General features: G+C 46.4%; 1 protein-coding gene across 1 annotated transcript in view; it reads left to right on the forward strand.

Annotated features, from left to right (window-relative positions):
• The window catches only part of LOC146809073 (B-cell receptor CD22-like), a 261,719-nt gene that overhangs the window by 73,036 nt on the left and 167,926 nt on the right, over window positions 1–20,757 (forward strand). The window contains exon 3 of the mRNA XM_085614824.1: window positions 298–591. Coding sequence (XP_085470950.1) covers window positions 298–591 — 294 coding nt within the window. The remainder of the gene's footprint in view (window positions 1–297; window positions 592–20,757) is intronic.

Raw genomic sequence — 20,757 nt, forward strand, 5'->3', positions numbered from 1 at the left:
GTGAAGGTTGTGACTCGTTTATTCTGAGGTCCAAGAGGTACATTTGCATGAGGAAAGATTCAAAATGGACATTACTAATTGTGCGCACCACGGAGTTTACACTAACGAGTGCTTTGTTCAAGGAGTATGGCGCTCTGACATGGAAATAATAAAATAATCACATTGTGTGAAGTCATCTCAAATACACTTTGCCTTGTTTGATTCTGTTGCACGCATCACATACGGCCCTTACACGCTTTCATAGGGAGCTCCTTCATCGGGAACTTTGTCAAAAGTGTTTGTTTGTGTTTTCTGCAGATACCCCAGCGCAGCCAACAGTGACCTACCCTCGAACAATGACTGAAGGGGTCCCAATAACAATCACCTGCTCAGTGGAGCACACCTGTCCCGCCCACCCACCTACCCTGGCATGGGGCAAGATTCATAGCAATGTCAGCGTTTACCACAAAGAACTTCTGGGCGGGAGATGGAGGACCGAGTTGCTGTTGAATTACACCCCCGCCGCAGAGCATCATATGGAGCGGCTTGTGTGTTCAGCTACTTACCCCGGTGACAAATCAGCGTCTCAATCTATTACATTGTCCATTCGATGTAAGTCTTTTAACTTTAATTATCCGAGATGAATATGGACATTACACAGAAATTGCAACAATATTATGTTAAAATGTATAATCATCCATTTTAGAAGTGCGAGACCTGCACAGCCAATCAGAAAGCTTCTAACCATTAAAATAGGTGCATGTAGTGAAGCATTCCTCGGCCGCGTGCTCAGTGTTCCTCTAGGGGCCAGGTGTGCAACAGTTTTTAGCGCAAACAGGAAATCGGCCCGTTTGAGACTGTTAAGAAGGGTTGCAGCATGTTCCAAACCTATTTTGCGAGATACCGATTTGCAAAATAGGTTTTTCGCGTGGCTAAGAGGAAGGGGCGTGCCAAGGGCGTCCCTTCCTAATAGTAAGTCTCCGCGGGAAGTAAAATTGTTTTGCGACTACAAATGCAGTCGCAAACGGGAAAGGCTCCCCAGGGGACCCCTTCCCCTTTGTGATGACAGACAAAATGTTTTTTAAGAGCAGGCAATGGCCCCAGGGACCACTGCCTGATCTTAAAAAATGAAACTGAAACGTTTCATTTTCATTTTTTTTAATGTATCCTGTTTTCCCTTCAGTAAAACAGGCTGCATTTAAAAACAAGAATTGGCATAGCCAATAGGTCTCGCGTTTGGGACCTTATAAGTGTTTAGCCATGCAACACTTGATGTTGTTGCACCAAGGATATTGTGCTGGATAACTAAACACTTATAAGGTCCCAAAGGCAAGACCTATTGGCTATGCCAATGCTTGTTTTGTTGTTATTGCTGCCACAAGAGATTTTGCAAGCTCTGTGTAGGCAAAAGCTAAACATAACACTTTGTGTAAAGCAACTTGTGAACAATTTCTTTGCAGTGGCTATTAACTACACTATGTGTGACTTAGAGCAATCACTTTAAAGGATGGGGCGGTGGATGCAAAATACATGTTACATCGCAGTCACTGTAAAATGCTACTAATGAGTGCAAGCGCCCTACAAAAAGCAATAAGGTAACCATGCCAAAAGATCGTCCCTGAGCATCATCAGCTATCAGAAATAGTGTCATTTTCTGATGGATGAGATACTGCAACAACTGACGAGGTGATACCTGACAAGTAAACATAGAGTAATGACCCCTTCCTCAACCGACCCCAAAACGTTTATGAGCCTCTGTGAAGCGTATTTAAACATTGATTCGCTAACATATGGTTCTGAGTATTAAGCCTGCCCTTCGAAACCCGAAGTACCTGGTGTGAGTAGAGGTTCCCGAACCTTGAAACAGGTTCACCAGGAACTCCATAAAAATGGTCAAGAGTTGATATCACAGAGTATCATACCCAGCCAGCACCAGAGTGAGTGTGTGAGAGAGAGTGAGTGTGTGAGAGAGAGTGAGTGAGTGAGTGAGTGAGTGAGAGAGTGAGTGAGTGAGAGAGTGAGAGAGAGAGTGTGTGAGAGTGTGAATGTGAGAGAGAGTGTGTGAGAGAGACAGAGTGTGTTATAGAGTGTGTGTGAGAGAGAGAGTGTGTGAGGGAGAGAGTGTGTGTGTGAGAGAGTGTGTGTATGTGAGAGTGAGCATGTGTATGTGAGAGTGAGCGTGTGTATTTGAGAGTGAGCGTGTGTATTTGAGAGTGAGCGTGTGTATTTGAGAGTGAGTATGTTTGGAAGTGAGTGTATTTGAGAGTGAATATATTTGGGAGTGTGTGTGTGAGAGTGAGTGGAGTCTCTGTGTGAGTAAATTAGCCCTTTCAGACTTTGTGGCAGTTCAGAAAATCTTCTGTTGTTTCAACATGCAACAGAGATGCGTATAAAATGCTGCACTCCACTTGAAACTTTTAACATCTAAGTATAAGATTCATGCTAATAGGTGTCATTAATATAGCAGGAAACGAAAAACAATGTAGGTTTAGTGAATTTTGCAAATAAAAGTTACAATAATGTACTAGAAAAATCGTCTTAAACAGATAACCAACGCCCTTTTACACCAGGAGCCAGACAACATTACAGATATATATTCACGTGCTCACGCTTGCACACTAATGCTATGATTACTTACCGGTAATCCCCATTACTCTTAGTCCTACTCGTCCTCGACCCAGTCATCACTAATGAGGTATTCCACAAGACAGGAAACAAAACAGGAAACGCTTTTTAGGCTCCACCCACCCTCCCGTCAGGGGCTATAAGAACCCAGCCAACCAAAAGCACATCCTGACATACCAAGCAACAAAGGCCTGGACAGGGAGGGCGGGCGGGAAGTATGACTGGGTGGAGGACGAGTAGGACTAAGAGTAATGGGGATTACCGGTAAGTAATCATAGCATTACCTCTACGTCCCTCGTCCTCGACCCAGTCATCACTAATGAGGCATACCAAAGCACCCCCAACAACAGGCCTTTGGCAAACCACACAGAAAACAGAGACCGAACACAAAGAGGCGTGCAGCAAAAATATGTTTAATGAAAAAACACAGAATCAGGGAGGCGGAACAACCTCCACAGCACGCAACACACCACTACCGAAATTGGGTCGGTCAGACAGAGCACAATTCAAGCGATAGTGCCTCACAAAAGTAGACTCAGAGGCCCACGTCCCAGCCCGACAGATTTCATCAAGGGAAACCCCATGAAAAGCAGCCCAGGAAGCAGAAACACCCCTAGTGGAATGGGCCTGAACACCAGAAGGGCAAGGCAAACCAGATCCCTGATAAGCCAAAGAAATAACAGACTTGATCCAGCGACCAAGAGTAAGCCGAGACGCAGCTTTACCCTGACCAGCCAAACCAAAAGTCACAAAAAGGGAGTCCGAGGAACGGAACCCCGCAGACCGTGCAACATAAAGGGATAAAGCACGCCGCACATCCAAAGAGTGAAGTAACAACTCAGCAGGGGAAGAAGGAGAAGGACAGAAAGAAGGAAGAATCAACTCCTGAGAGCAATGAAACCGAGAACGAATCTTGGGAACAAAACCAGGATCCAAAGAAAGGACCACCGCGTCATCCAAGAAACGCAAAAAGGGAGGAGAACAACGCAAAGCAGTGAGTTCACCCAACCGCCTGGCAGAAGTCACAGCAACCAAAAACGCCACCTTAAAAGACAGAAACTTAAGGTCAACCGACTCCAATGGCTCAAAAGGAGCAGACTGCAGAGCACCCAAGACCAAAGAGAGATCCCAAGGAGGAACCGGAGAGCGGGAAGAAGGAGATGACAGAGAGAAACTCCGGAACAAACGGGAAACCAACAAACCATCCGCAGGAGGAAGAGAAGCCGGATCCCGGAAAGCCCGAAGAGCAGCCCACTGGCCCCTCAGAGTAGACAAGGCATATTTCTTCTGAAACCCATCCAAGAAAAACTGCAGAATGGAAGCGATAGGACAAGAGACAGGAGAGAGATCAAGCCCCGCACACCAAGAGGAGAAAGAAGCCCAATGTTTAGAGTAGGAGGACAAAGTGGAACCCCTACGAGACCCTTGCATCACAGAGATGAGGTGATCAGGCAAACCCCGGACCCCAAGCGACAACCGTTCAACCTCCAAACCGCCAAGGTGAGAGGGACCAGGAGGGAAGGGGAGGGGGACCTCAGGGGAGACGGATAACGTGGCAGAATCCAAGGAGGGCCCACCGCCAGGTTCAACAACAAAGGGAACCAGGACCTCCGCGGCCAGTGAGGTAAGACCGCTACCACCTGGGCACCCAACCTCTGGACCTTCAGCAAGAAGGCAGGAATCAGGGGGAAGGGGGGGAAGGCGTACAGCAACCAAGGGGGCCACCGAAGAGACAACGCCTCCACCCCCCAAGCACCCAACTCCGGGGTCCGAGAACAAAACAGGGGGAGTTGAGCATCCGCCCGGGAGGCAAACAAGTCCAGCCTGGGAGTCCCGAACCTCCGACAGATCAACCGGAACACCCCGGGGGAGAGACACAGGGAGAGGGAAGATGGAAACCTGCGACTCAAGGCGTCCGCCACCACATTGTCTACCCCCCGGATATGCTGAGCCGAGAGAGCCAGAAGATGACGCTCCGCCCAACCTGCAATCGCACAAGCCACTAAATTCAAGGAAGGGCTGCGAGTACTGCCCTGGTGGTTGATGTAAGCCACAGTCACGGTGTTGTCTGACCTCACCAGGACATTGCACCCCAGCAGACGGGAATGGAAGAAACGAAGAGCCCTGGCCACAGCAGACAGTTCCCTCCAATTGGACGAGCGACGGGACTCCATCCGGAGCCAGCGAGCCTGAACAGACCACTGTCCCAACGTGGCCCCCCAACCGGCCGCACTGGCATCCGTCGTCAACACCAAAGGGGGCGGCAGGCGAATCCACATCCCCTTCGAGAGATTCGCGGAATCCAGCCACCACTGGAGATCCGACACCACCCCCAAGGACACAGGCACAGACAGAGCATAGTCCTGAACTGGAAACGGCACCCAACGCTGAACATGCCACAGCAGAGGCCGCAGATGAACCCTGGCCCAGGGCACCGTGAAGACAGTAGCGGCCATATAACCCTGAACCTCGAGCCACTGAAGAAGGGGGGCCGTAGCCTGGGACAACAAGATCCGCAACAGGGACTGAAGACGCCGAATCCGAGAATCCGGCAGGAACACCTTGCCCAGGACGGAGTCGAAGATGGCCCCAATGAAAGTCCGTCGAGTGGCAGGAACAAGCTGGCACTTTGGAAAGTTCACCAGAAAACCATGTCTTTCTAGCGTAAGGATGGTCAATGAAAGGTGCTGAGACATGACCTCTGGGGAGGGAGCCTGGAGCAGCCAATCGTCCAGGTAGGGGAACACAGACACCCCCCGGAGGTGAAGAAGGGCCACCAAAGGAGCAACCACCTTGGTGAACACTCAGGGAGCGGACCGGAGACCAAACGGAAGGACACAGAACTGCCAATGATGACCCTCCAGGCAGAAACGCAGGAACATCTGATCCTCCCGGGCCACCGGCACATGAAGGTAGGCGTCCTGGAGATCCAGAGTAGTAAACACCCATCCGGCCTGAATCAGCGGGACCACTCGCTGCAAGGTCTCCATCTTGAACGGGATCTTCTTCACAAATAGGTTCAGACTCCGGAGATTGATGACAAGCCGGAACCCCCCGACTTTCGGCACCAGGAAAACAATCGAATAGGTCCCCAGACCCCACTCCAACCAGGGAACGGGAACAATAGCGTTCTTGAAAAACAGGGCCTGAACACCGTCCCTCAAGGATTGGCGACGGGAGTGGCACAAGGGAGTCGGAGTCCGCACTACACCCGAGGGAGGCGGAGGGGACAGAAACTCGATCCGATACCCCCGGTCCAGGACATCCAGCACCCACTGATCCGAGGTTGACAGACGCCAGGCTGGAAGGAACAACCTCAATCTCCCACCAACCATGGGCGTCACTCCAGTGGGATCCACGAACGGAGGGGCATAGTCAGGAACGCTGCGGCCCAGGACCAGCATCACGAGGAGGCTTCTTCTGGAACTTCCGAGGGAAACCACGACCAGCACCACGAGAACCTTTAAAGGAGGATTGCTGAAACCGGGAAGGTTGACGAAAAGATTTGGCCTGTGAAGATGAAAAATCTTTACGGGAAGGCTGCCTCCGGAAGGAAAAGGAATGTTTTCGTTCTTTAAACACTTTATGCAGTTTGTCTTCCAAGGCATCCCCAAAGAGACGAGGGCCAGTAAAAGGTAAACGTAAGGCCATGGACCTCTGTGCGGCATCAGTATTCCAACCTTTCAACAACAGATTCCTACGAGCCGCGATAGAGGAACCACAAGACAGAGCAGAAGCACGTACGGAATCAAAGGCAATATCCGATAGGAACTCAGCCTGACGTTCCATCGATTCCAGTAAATCCGGACAGCAACCACCCTCCTGCATAGTCGAGAACAAAGTCTTAAAGTCAGTCAAGAGTGATTGCGCCACATAAGCACCGTAAATACCAGCACGGATGGCAAGGTGAGAACCAGCATAGGATTTGCGCAAAGCAGTGTCAATCTTTTTATCCACTCCATCGCGAAGAATGTTATCATCAGCCATGGAAGGACGACCAACCAAACTAGCGACAATGGAGTCCACACGCACAGCCTCAGGAAAGGACTCCTCCATGTCCTGCAAAGGGTAGAGCTTCGACATGAAGCGCGGCAACATAATATGATCAGGGTCTTTCCACTCATTCAAGAGTACATCCATCACAAAAGGATGTACAGGAAGCGAAGACGTAACAGGCTTCCTAAATTGCGGTAGAACTGCATCCGAAGAAGTACTGGCCACAGCGTCATCTGGGAACCCCATGTTCTCACGCACATGAGAAAGTAAGTCCGGCAACAGTTCCCTGGAGACATACTTTCCCTTCAGATCCACCGCACTCAAAGAAGCATCATCAGAGGATCCCGAAGAGGAAATGTCAGAGTAAAGGGCCGCGTTTCCACCAGAACGACCCCCAGCAGACTGTTTGGAGGACTTCAGGTCAGATAAGGTCTCCAAAATAAGACGCTTCAAATGGACATCATCCAGCTTGGGACGCTTCCCAGGGGGTACAGGATCCGCACTGTCCTGAGGAGAAGAGGAAGAAGACACAGGAGACACATGCCTCCTCTTCCTATGATGCTTCCCCATTAAAGCAGCAGCCAAAGAAATCACAAGAGCAAAACAGCAGATCAACCAGGAGCAGCGAAGCACAGAGAACAGACTACCAACCCCTTTTTCAAGAAGAGGAACCTCAGAAAAACCCCGCCCCCAACAACCCGGCAGAAACCCGAAACCGAGGCAAAAGGGGGCGTGGCCAAAATCGGAACTTAGAAAATAAGGCAGCGCGCGGCCGCCGAAGGCAGAGAAACCACGAACTGGAGCAGCGCAACCGGAGTCCACCCGGGCGCTGCAAAGCCAAGAAGAAAAAACAGCGCAACCGGAGCCCACCCGGCGCTGCCATACATGCAGAAAAACGAAGGAGCACTCGGCCCCCAACCCGAGCGCTCCCAGGCCGTAGACGAGCAGCGCAACCGGAGCTCACCCGGGCGCTGTCGACAGTTCCAAAAACGAAGGAGCACTCGGTCCCCAACCCGAGCGCTCCCAGGACCGAGGCGAGCATCGCAACCGGAGCTCACCCGGGCATGCCAGAACTGCCCCAGAAATCAGGAAGCGCTCGGTACCCCAACCCGAGCGCGCCAGAAGCAGCGGAGAATGGAGCGCCCGGACCCCACCCCGGGCGCCCCACCCAGAAGGCAGGGAAAGACAGGAAACGGAGCGCCCGGCCTCACAAACCCGGGCGCTCCCAACCAACCGCCATGACTGCCAGAACAGAGCAGAGGACAGAGACCCAAACCTGGGAAGAAAAACCGGAACACAGAGACCCCGGGCGCTCCTCAAAGGCAAGGGAAAACTCACGTGACCAGCAGAACAGGCACCCAGGAAGCCAGCACAGCCCAGCAGGACCAGCAGCCAGGAACCTGCAGAGTCCAGGAAGCCCAGCAGCCCGACTCAACGACGTCCCACGGAGGCCCAGCAGCGCCCCCAAAGCCCCGCAGAGGAGGACACCACAAGACCCCACGAAGCAGGTAAGTGCCCAGCACCTACCCCAGCGTCCCCGTCAGTTCCACCGACAGGAAACAAAACAGGATGTGCTTTTGGTTGGCTGGGTTCTTATAGCCCCTGACGGGAGGGTGGGTGGAGCCTAAAAAGCGTTTCCTGTTTTGTTTCCTGTCTTGTGGAATACCTCATTAGTGATGACTGGGTCGAGGACGAGGGACGTAGAGGTAATGCTCGGTGAACCCATTCCTTTAAACAGTGGAGAACCAGGGTTGTATATGCAACGACTGCTGTGATTGGTGTGCAGAAGGCACCTCACAACCCTGGGGCTCCAGCAGCACGGCGCCTGCCATCCCAGCGACAGCAACGCCAGAAAGTATAAATGTAACTCCTCATGTACCTAATGTTAAGCATAACAGCACTAACTTTAATCAACGTATCATTTGTATTTCCAGGATACATGTCTGTAACAGCAAACCGATTACATGCCGAGCACAGCAAAATACTTATCAGGCTGCTTAATTCCAGCTCAGCGTTCACAATGAAGGCCGGTGGCTTAAGTCCGGTCAGAATAATGAACAGGACACACCAACCGTGACTAATAATCTTAGTGACAAAGCTCCTTGTTTTACTAACTCGGCAATCTACTGGTTTCCCTGGCTTAGTTCCAGGAACAGGGGCAAAGGCGGCGGCAATGGATTCAGATTTTAGATGGAAGAAAGGTTTTCCAGAAAGCTGGTTCTATGTGGCTAATAGGGCTGCAAGAGTACCCCACATAGAGAAAATGCCCAGGGTAAACGGCAACTGTTTATGTGTAACTGTATATATGTAACTTGTTGGCGTGTTTAGTGTATCATGTGTACCTTATGTAACTTACCTGGTTATTTTGTAAAACGCTCGGACACATTTGGGTAAAGTTCGTGCTATATAAAACTGCATTAAAAAAAGAATTAACCATGCAAGGTTCTATTTAGAGAAGGAGTAACATTCAAAATGTAAGCGAAAGTGGAGGGTGATGTATAGCAGCGGTAAACACTTTCTTCACACAGGACAGAACCAGCTTTAGGAAATACAGAAAAACGTGTCTACCTCAAACACAGAACAAACCAAGGACGTCATCAGTTTGGCAAACACATGGACCAGCTGTGACAGGCATGCACACACAGAAACGCAAGCTTATCTGCAAAAGGAACAAACATTGGCCGCGCGCGCTAAAACAAAAACAAGCATTGAAAGCGTGCGTCATCGCGATCGCTCTGAAAGCGAAAGTGATCGTGATGACGCACGAGTTATCAAAGTGCTGCTGAAGGCTAGCGGTTCACGCGTGCACGGTCGCGTGAACGCAAATGCTAGGCCAGCCAGCAGCACTTTGAAAGCTCACATACAAAATGTCTCTCCGAGCCAGCACATGCGCTGGGCTCAGTGAGACCTAAAAAACTGCTTTATTGAAAAAGCAGTCACAGACATTGTGATCTGCTGACCCTAGAAGGCCACCATCCCTGTGCGTGCCGGCTATTCCCAATGGGTCGTAAAATGCAACCTGTTTCATGAATGTTAATGAGGCAGGTCTTTTGCAACCCATTTGGGAATTCCAAACAGTCTCAGACACTGTTGTATATCAGTGTTTGTGACTTGCAAAATGCGACTTGCAAAAAAATGCAAACACTGAGGGCAAGATGTACGACCATTCTGTTTTGCGGGTCACAAATTGCGATTTTTTGTGACTCACAAATTGGAATGTACTAATGTGTCCCAGACTCATTTAGCAATTCCTATTGGGGTCGCAAAAGACCTGCCTCATCAATATTCACGAGACAGGTCACAATTTGCAATCCATTGGGAATGGGCTACAATCATAGGGATAGTGGCCTGCTGAGGTTAGCAGACCACCTTGTCTGTGCTTGCTTTTTAAATAAAGCAAAGTTTTTTTTTTCAAATGTAGCCTATTTTCTGTTAGTGAAAATGGGATGTGTTTTTTAAGAAGCTTTCTGCTGCCAAACACAAAGGGAAGGAGTCCCCTTCCTGTTTGCAACTGGCTTACCACCACTGTCATTATTTTGCGACCACATTTGTGGTTGCAAAACAATCATACATCCCCCTGTGAGGAGGGGACGCCCTTGGCACGCCTCTTCCTAATAGTGACTTACTAACCCTATTTTGCGAGTCGATAATAGGTTACCGAATCGCAAAGTAGGGTTTGTACATGCTACAACCCTTTTTAGCAGTCATAAACGCCCCGATTTTCCATTTGCGATGCTAAAAAAGGGTCATACATCTGGCCCGAGGGTCGTACATCTGGCCCTTAGTGTCTTGGTTTGCTCTTGTGACTCTATAGTTTTTTCCGCTTAAACATCAGTTTTCTTCAGCGTCTGAGTGAAGAGAAAGGTGTATCTTGTTATTCTAATTGGAGATGGATTTGTATAGAACTTCATGCCCCACTGCGAGGCAGAAAGGCACATTATCGGGCAGGAAGCATGCTACAACATGGTTGTTTGGAAGGATTTTGTAATTGCAATGAGTCCTATGTGGGAAACATTTTGGTGTCATGTGCGAGTGACCAGAGTAGTGCCTTATTCTGTCTTGACACACAATTGATGGACGGAATGCAGAACAAATCAAAACATTCACCCCCAGTCAAAAGATCTGGGTTAAATCCTTCATCCTTTTGCTCACCATGCCACCCCTGTTTAGACCTGGCCATATGCAAATCAGTCTTGACCCTGTGCCTCATGGGAACAGTCCAGCCCGAACTGCCAAGCCAGGTCCTCCCTGGACCGGAAACAAGCATCCTAGGACCGATTTCGGGGTTTCACCCTTCTTCAGCCAGGATAGCTTGATTCTAGTGGCACAGTGAGCCCAGGACCCACGTCTGGGCATACCTGGCGCACTTAGGGCGAGAAAGCAAAAGACACACAATTGATGGACGGAATGCAGAACAAATCAAAACATTCCCTCCCAGTCAAAAGATCTGGGTTAAATCCATCATTCTTTTGCTCACCATGCCACCCCAGTTTAGACCTGGCCATATGCAAATCAGTCTTGACCCTGTGCCTCATGGGAACAGTCCAGCCCAAACTGCCAAGCCAGGTCCTCCCTGGACTGGAAACAAGCATCCTAGGACCGGTTTCGGAGTTTCACCCCTCTTCAACCAGGATAACTTAATTCCAGTGGCACAGTGAGACCAGGACCCACGTCTGGGCATACCTGGCGCACTTAGGGCGAGAAAGCAAAAGACACACAATTGATGGACGGAATGCAGAACAAATCAAAACATTCCCTCCCAGTCAAAAGATCTGGGTTAAATCCATCATTCTTTTGCTCACCATGCCACCCCAGTTTAGACCTGGCCATATGCAAATCAGTCTTGACCCTGTGCCTCATGGGAACAGTCCAGCCCAAACTGCCAAGCCAGGTCCTCCCTGGACTGGAAACAAGCATCCTAGGACCGGTTTCGGAGTTTCACCCCTCTTCAACCAGGATAACTTAATTCCAGTGGCACAGTGAGACCAGGACCCACGTCTGGGCATACCTGGCGCACTTAGGGCGAGAAAGCAAAAGACACACAATTGATGGACGGAATGCAGAACAAATCAAAACATTCACCCCCAGTCAATAGATCTGGGTTAAATCCATCATTCTTTTGCTCACCATGCCAACCCAGTTTAGACCTGGCCATATGCAAATCAGTCTTGACCCTGTTCCTCATGGGAACAGTCCAGCCCGAACTGCCAAGCCAGGTCCTCCCTGGACCGGAAACAAGCATCCTAGGACTGGTTTCGGGGTTTCACCCCTCTTCAGCCAGGATAGAATGATTCCAGTGGCACAGTGAGTCCAGGACCCACGTCTGGGCATACCTTGCGCACTTAGGGCAAGAAAGCAAAAGACAAACAATTGATGGACGGAATGCAGAACAAATCAAAACATTCAGCCCCAGTCAAAAGATCTGGGTTAAATCCATCATTCTTTTGCTCACCATGCCACCCCAGTTTAGACCTGGCCATATGCAAATCAGTCTTGACCCTGTGCCTCATGGGAACAGTCCAGCCCAAACTGCCAAGCCAGGTCCTCCCTGGACTGGAAACAAGCATCCTAGGACCGGTTTCGGAGTTTCACCCCTCTTCAACCAGGATAACTTAATTCCAGTGGCACAGTGAGACCAGGACCCACGTCTGGGCATACCTGGCGCACTTAGGGTGAGAAAGCAAAAGACACACAATTGATGGACGGAATGCAGAACAAATCAAAACATTCACCCCCAGTCAATAGATCTGGGTTAAATCCATCATTCTTTTGCTCACCATGCCACCCCAGTTTAGACCTGGCCATATGCAAATCAGTCTTGACCCTGTGCCTCATGGGAACAGTCCAGCCCGAACTGCCAAGGCAGGTCCTCCCTAGACCGGAAAGAAGCATCCTAGGACCGGGTTCGGGGTTTCACCCCTCTTCAGCCAGGATAGCTTGATTCCAGTGGCACAGTGAGCCCAGGACCCACGTCTGGGCATACCTGGCACACTTAGGGCGAGAAAGCAAAAGACACACAATTGATGGACGGAATGCAGAACAAATCAAAACATTCACCCCCAGTCAAAAGATCTGGGTTAAATCCATCATTCTTTTGCTCACCATGCCACCCCAGTTTCGACCTGGCCATATGCAAATCAGTCTTGACCCTGTGCCTCATGGGAACAGTCCAGCCCGAACTGCCAAGCCAGGTCCTCCCTGGACCGGAAACAAGCATCCTAGGACCGGTTTTGGGGTTTCACCCCTATTCAGCCAGGATAGCTTGATTCCAGTGGCACAGTGAGCCCAGGACCCACGTCTGGGCATACCTGGCGCACTTAGGGCGAGAAAGCAAAAGACACACAATTGATGGACGGAATGCAGAACAAATCAAAACATTCACCCCCAGTCAAAAGATCTGGGTTAAATCCATCATGATGGATTTAGGCCCAGATCTCTGTACTGCGGTGAATGTATGACATTGTTCTGCATTCTGTCCATCAACTGTTGTTTTTGCATTATTCTGTCTTGAGGCACAGAGTTTAGCAGTGAGATGAAGGAAAAATGAGTCAGAGACAGTGCTCACAGTTCACAATAGTCGCCAGCTTTGAGTTAAGCTTCAGGTCATATATGGAGTGCTTAGTACCTACTGAGCATTCAACTCAAGTCCTGTCAACACAACAAATAAGACATATACATCTGATATCATGTGTAGTGCCTGAAAAGGAGTGAGAACGACCGAGATTGTCTGCATTACTGCCATCCCACATACAGGTCAGTGACAGAGAAAATGTTTCTAGAAGCTTTAGAATGTCCAGTGTTGAAGCTGATGAGGGAGGAGAGTGGGATCAGCAGGTGCGTATTATACGAAGGTCATTCAAGGTGAGTGGTTACTGGACAGATCTCATGTACGTTTGGTGCATGTCCTCATTTGTATTCATCAGTGTTGTAGGTAGGTTGGTGGAGGCTGCCTGAAATAGTAGGCATGTCCTATGGGTTTTTGATTTCAGGCTGCCTGAGATGATTATTCTGCAGGTGTAAACATGGAATAGGAAGCTGTAGTAATTTCTGGTTATTGGAAGCTGGGGCAGAATGTTTTGTATGCAGACTTTGTGCCATGTTTATTATGCCAATGGCCATTTCCCAGCCTGCATTGCAGCAATTAATTAAACAGAGCTATAATTGTAGGTGGTAAAATGCCAGTGGGCAGGGAGAGGAGGGCAGTGGCGGCACAGAAGGGCACCCCCTGTAAAAAAATAAATATATAAACAGCAATCATCGAGGGGCAAGCCCCAGCATCTAGAGTGTGTAGGTGTTTGTCCCACAGTGACCTTTGACTTGGATGGCGCTCTGGATGATGAAAAGTGCCTCAACGGTCAAGGGACTTATTTACAAAACCCCTTGCACCTCCGGTACATCACTTTTTCCCATATTAAAATTGATGCACCGACGGCTCAAGGGGCTTGTAAATAAGCCCCCAAGCATCTGGCTGTTGGTAGTTTTTGTACTGCGCCAGGTACCATTGTTATGTGTTCGCTTGGATGGAGGTTCAGTAACAGTCTTGTTGCACGGCTTGGTTCCTTTGCAGTTTGCCTAGTAGGAATCAATGGCCTCCGAGGCCATTTGCATAAGGCACTCGAGCTCTCATGGCAGAATACCTGTTGTTACTAAGACGACCTCAGGTACGGCAAAATGCTTTGCATGGTCCACATTGCGTTCAGTACCCACCTGATCAGAGATAGGGTGATGTCCATGGTCACCCTGAGGTTTCTCACTTTCCTTGATGTCACAGGTCGAGTCTCCAGTTCTTTGGGCCAGATTGTTCTAGGTGGGATATTGTTCCAAAGTCTAATTGTCACGATTTCAGTTTTAGCAGAGTTGAGCTGGAGGTGATTGGTCATCATCGATTCATCAATAGCACAGAGACACTTGTGAAGTACAGATAAGTTTATGTTCGTAGGGTTTTCCAGTTTAAGATAATTTACCCACTTGTGTAATTTTTTTCAAATTTCAAAATATTTGATTAGTTTTGAGGGTACTGAATGAAAAACAAAAGAAAGGGGTAGGAATCATTTGCAGTAGATTTAATACTTACAGCCTGTGGAATACTTTCCGTATGTAGATCAAGACACATGTGATCCAGCGGTGTACCAGCAACAGATACTCTACTTCCATATACTGACCTGGGCCCATCAAACACACTCGTATCAAACAGTAAACCGCCGGAGTCAAAGTTTATGTGATTTCACAAGAACCAAGATTAGTTATTCCACATTCCTAACTAACCTTTCACTGATCAAAAAGTTCTTTCCTCTGGTCGATGGACCATTAGTTGAACTAATTGATGGTGATAAAGATATAAATCTAACTTCCCTAAACTTTAATTAAATGAAATACCCAGAGACTCCTTTTTAGATTTTAAAGGGTTATCTAAACTTTAGAGCATGTGAACCACTTCCAAAATACAGCTCAGACACTGTCACTCATTAGGAGAGAAAAATTCAATCTATTAATCATCATTCACTAACCTCGGACTCATGCAATGACTAATGCATTGAACGGGAGAGGATAGAGAGAAAAGAGCATCTGCAAATACACAAAATTAGAGTTACCAAAAATGGTGTGAAGACCACTCCCCTGGTTAAAGGGCTAGTATGAGTCCCCCGGGAGAGATCAGGCGACAAAGACTTCAGGACAGGATTCAGGACAGGATAGTTGACCTCTCTGATACCGACGACTGCGCCGCACCCCTCTCTGACACTCTCTTCCTCCTCAAGATTCTTCCGCAAGACTTCTTCTAACCCAAATTAAATTAGGATAGTAGGTTCAGCATTCAACTTCTCCATCAGCATCTCACAGCATCTCTCTCAGCATCAGCACCACCCGCTACACCAACAGCATCTACCCTCTTCAGCATTCAGCAATTCACGCTCTTCATCTCCTCTTTCAGCATCCCGAGCTATGCTAATTAACTAACTAAAGTTATCTCAGTTATACCTTTCTGTTCTTCATGTACCACCCACTAAAGTTTCAATATCGTAAAAACTCGAAATCTAATTGGTCATGCAAGGGGGAAAGATCATCACACCATGCTTACATGTCACCTTTTTCAGTTAGCCCACTGTCTATAAATCCATCCCCTTAATTTTTATTAATAAAACTTTATTCCCACCCGCATTCATATTACATTTTCAACATTTATAATAACTTCCACATATTCTTTCATTCCAGTGAACTTTTCACCGCTTAGTTCCCAGGCCAGGGCACTCTGCGGCCTTGGCATGTATGCAAGTTTGTAGTCATCGTTCCGGGTTCACTCTCAATGGGCATGCGCAGATGAACCATTCAATCACATGGCTCTGCTTTCTCCTGTCATATTCGAGAGGCCCAAATGCACACTCGTAATAAAGTTAGAAAGACAAATGTTACTTTCAAGAATAAATGGTTTCACTATATACCACCCATCTCTACTCTATTCCCCTTTATTTATTCATACTTTTCCCGCATTAGCTTTAGTAAAATAACACATTTTGTATTCAGCTAAGCAGGTGCCATGCACGTGAGACTTTAACACTCCATTTTTTTGCCTTTTTCTCATGCGCGAGAATTTCCCTCCAAGCATTTTTCTGTCATATTAAGTAGATGCAGTAATGCATCCGCAGTAAAGATTTCCCAGTTAGAAGCCATTTTAGTCCTTCGCCTGTGTTATTAACATTAGCGAACACATAGGCAGGCTTCACTAACCTGCGTTTTGGTGTGGTGCGTATTAGTTTTGCACAAAACAAAATTAATAACGTGTTAGAAGTTTAAGGGAGCAGATTTTGTGCCAGCAAGTCTCTGTTCTACGAGTCCTTGCTCCATCAATCCCCTCTCAGAAGGCATTTTGAGCCATCACAAAATTACCCATCCCAAACCAGATGCCAACTTTCAGCACTTCTCACTCTCATTTTCTTCGTTTGCTTTCTCATTTTTATTTTTGTTCTCTAAATCTCTCATTTTCTTATACATTCTCCCTTTCATTTCCTCCATCTGTATTTCCTCATATTCACTCTTTCTTTTCCTTCCTTCTCCATTCACTTCATATTTTCTTACTCTTCCTTTGTTTCTGCAACATTTACACCAAATCACTATTTTTAAAACAATCATGGTTATTCCAACTACTGGGATGATTATTTGACCTAAAATACTTTTCCCTAAATCAGAAAACCAAGTCCCTATTGAAGAAATACTTTTTGTTAGTCTTTCCCATACACTGTCAACCTCCAGTGGTTTCAAATTTTCATGAAGTTTTGTAATATTCTTAATATATCGTCTAATTTCCTAACTCTTATCAGGAATGTAAGTACAACAATGTTGCATTTTCAGTACTTTACAGACTCTGCCCTCTTTTGCTAATAAGATGTCAAGTGCAGGTCGGTTTTGTAAAACCATTGACCAAATCGCAACCATTTCAGTATTAATCCTCAAGAAACCCCCAGCAGTATCAGTCACAAGACGATCAACTACTGTTGACAATTTACAAATTCTGTCTGAATTCAAAATGACTCCCACTGAAGGTATCAATGCACCAAATATATCTCCTACTATTTCTGAAAAACTAGCTCTCTTTCTTCGCGTTAGTCCATTAATGTTTTCATTGCTTCCAGTGATTTTCTTTAGATGGTAGATTTTTGGAAATACTATCCCAAAGTAGCAGCTCCCGTATCACCGTGCAGGCAACTTGTATTAAGCATTATTCCCACACATTTAGTAAACCCCAGGAAATACAGTATTAGTTCCCCTTTTTAGTCCCCAATCTCCCAAAATTAGGAAGTTATGATTACATTCACTGGAACCAATAAATACGTTATTATAATCTGTCTTTAATCTATGGAGGCAGGTTTTCCCTTTCTTCACAAAATCTAGAGACATTGCGGCATGAGCTTTCCCAGCTGTAGACATTTCCTCTTTCTCAGCCCATGGTGGTACATGGGTTTTCTGTTCAGCAGCTTTCTTTTGTAAATCCTGTCTCCTTTCTTCTACTAAATTCAAAAATACTTTCTCTTCTTCATGTAATGTACATGTTCTTCTTGTGTGCTTCTACTATATCTATTGATTTCATTGTTAAGAAAAATTCACCCATAAACTGTGCATCTTTACTACTAAATACTGGATTCATATTTTTTCAAATAGGAATTTCTGGGAATACTACATCTAAATTTTAATTATAATACTGAAGTTTTCCTGTTTAATAAAACAGACTTGTTAATACACTACATGAAATGCTATATGTTAGAGGTAAATGGTGATATGTGACACCTTCTGATACTGATAATTTCATACAAACATAGCAATCACTAATCTCCATTGTATCTACATACTGAAACAACAATTTTGTGAAAACATTTTAAGATGTATGATTATCTAATACTGTGCGATGGAACTCTGTCTCATCTGATGCTTCTAATTCTACTCTATCTCCTTTCACTGTATCTGCTCTTCCATTAGTAACTGTATCATTCTTCCTACTTGTTATCATTAAATGAGGCAATGCTACTGTTCATAATAGCCATATTGAGATCACTAATAAAATGCTACATATGCAAGTTCTACGGCATCTTTGTTTTAAACTTCGTTTTGGTTGCTCAGTGACTTCATTTTTAGCTACTTTTAGTCTAAGAATATTTCTCTTCTTTTCTTTATTTCACTAGGAATTAAAATAAAAAAATTAAGGTGGCCTCACTTTCCCTTCATCAATCTGTGCAGCATCTACTTCTTCAGACTCTTCACTTAAGTCTAAATTTTCAAATTCTTCAAGAATTACATAGGTCCACTCGGGACCCTTGTATTTGTTGTTCAGATTTCTCAGTCTTGGACTTCTTCGATGGTTTCTCACATTCGCCTGTTTTGACTGAGCTTGACTAGTGACCTCAGTCACTTGCTCTGGTCTTTCTCTTGTTTTCCTCAGATAGTATCTTAATCTTTTCACTGCACCAGTGGTCACCTTTTCTGACCCTTTTAATTTGAACTGCACTCTCATCCTCCTCGTCTTTTTCTAAAGTTCTCTTATTTTCAGGGTGTTTAGGCACAATCCGTTCTTCTTCTTCTGAATCACTTTCTACCTGATCTTGTTCAGGCCTTATGTCATCCACCTGAACCTGTTCTTCTTCCTCTATCTGGTCTGGTTCAAGTTTTAGTTCAAATTGATCTTTTTCTTTTACCCAAACTTGCTCTTCTCCTAACTGGTCCTGTTCGGGTCTTATTACAATTTTCTTCTGCCTGAACGTATTCTTCTTCTCCTGTCTGTCCCACCTCAGGTCTTTGAATGCATCTGTTCAGTTCTGCCTGAGTATGTTCTTCTCTCCCTGTCTGGTCCTGCTCAAGGTTTCGGGTAATTTCGTTCTCTTCTACTTGAGCATGTTCTTCTACACCTATCTGGTCCTCATTACCTTCCTGACTCTCTAATCTGGTTCTGCTTCTCATTTCAATAACAACTTCAGGTGTGTCATCACTGGTATCCATTCCCACTGACTTGTGCTCGGTTGTTCTTCGTTTATCACTTCGGAATCTATCACTCTAGATTCTCTGACTTCACAACCTTCAGCAATCTCAACTGATCATTCAGTTGTTGTTCCTTTTCAATGGGGTCTGGAACTCTTTTGGTATGACTCGCATGTATCCAATTGGGTAAACCTGCACACTTCACTGCTGTAGCAGTGACTAGTATGACTTGACGTGGTTCATCCCACCTGGGTGCTAAGCAAGACTTTCTGGCGTGTTTCTTCACTACTACCCAGTCTCCAGGATTCAAATCATGCACCTGCATTGGCTGCCTGGCATTTGCGTCTTCTCCAACCTGGTAAGAGACAGAACGCACTAGGTCAGCCAATCCTTTGCAATAGTCCATTACCAAATCATCACTTATGTTCATTAATTTATGTCCAGGAACAAATGCTTGTCTCTTTGCCCTTCCCATGATTATTTCATGAGGACTCAATCCTGTGTTTCTGTCAGGAATACTTCGGAGTCCCATCAATACAAGAGGCAATGCATCTGGCCATTTCAGTGATGTTGAAGCACACACTTTTCCTAACCTTGATTTGGTTGTGCCATGTATTTGTTCAAACACTCTAGAAGCCTCTGGGCGGTATGCACAGTGCAGTTTTTGTTCAATTTTGAATGTTTCACAGAATAATCAAATTATTTCATTATTAAAATGAGGTCCTCTATCTGATTCCAAAGTCACTGGGAAACCAACCCGAGGTATCAGTTCCCTCAACAGTAATTTAGCTACTGTGAGGCTGTCATTTCTTCTGGTGGTGTATGCCTCTACCCATTTCGAAAACCGGCACACTATGGCAAGTACATAGTTTAATCCTTGGTGTGGTGGTAACTCAATAAAATCTAACTGCAATCTTGTGAATGGGCCCTCTGCCTTTCCAATTTTTCTTCAACTGACCACTGTTTTCTGCTTGGATTTAGCTGCTGACAAATTAGGCATCTCTGGCAAAGACTCTCTGCAACTACCCTAAATTTTGGATTATACCAATTTTGTCTGAATAGTTTAATCGTAGCATCCCTACCGACATGGGTGTCCCCATGATACATTCTTGCCATTTGGGAAAGTAAGCAATCTGGCATGACAGTTCTGCCATCAATGTACACCCAAACATCATCTCCTGTCCTCTTTTCACGACCTAACCTTATCCAGATCTCCTTTTCTTTCGCCTCAACTTCTTCCAGTAATTGTTTAACTTCATCCCATGTTTCTAGTGCTGAGAAACACATAAGTTGGCAGCTGATTTCACCTGTTTCAATCTTTCGGTTAAGTGACATTTTATTTCTTGCACAATATTGAGCAAATTGGTCAGCATATCGGTTACTTGCCAACACATAGTCATTTCCTGACTGGTGAGCAGCACACTAAACCACTGCGATTTCTTTTGGCAATTGTATGGCTTCCAGTAATTCTTTTACATTTTTGCCGTTCAGACTAGGAGATCCTGAAGAAGTCAGAAATCCCCACTGCATCCAAAGCTGGCCGAAGTCATGCACCACCCCGAAACCATATTGACTATCCGTAAATATGGTTATTCTCCCAAATTTTCATGCCTTTGTTGAGGCCACCAATTTGGCTACTTGTGCAGACTTGACTCCCGGTAAACAGGATAATTCAATGACTCCCGAAACCTTACATAC

The sequence above is a fragment of the Triturus cristatus genome, chromosome 7 (genome assembly GCF_964204655.1).
Source record: "Triturus cristatus chromosome 7, aTriCri1.1, whole genome shotgun sequence".
NCBI lineage: Eukaryota > Metazoa > Chordata > Amphibia > Caudata > Salamandridae > Triturus > Triturus cristatus.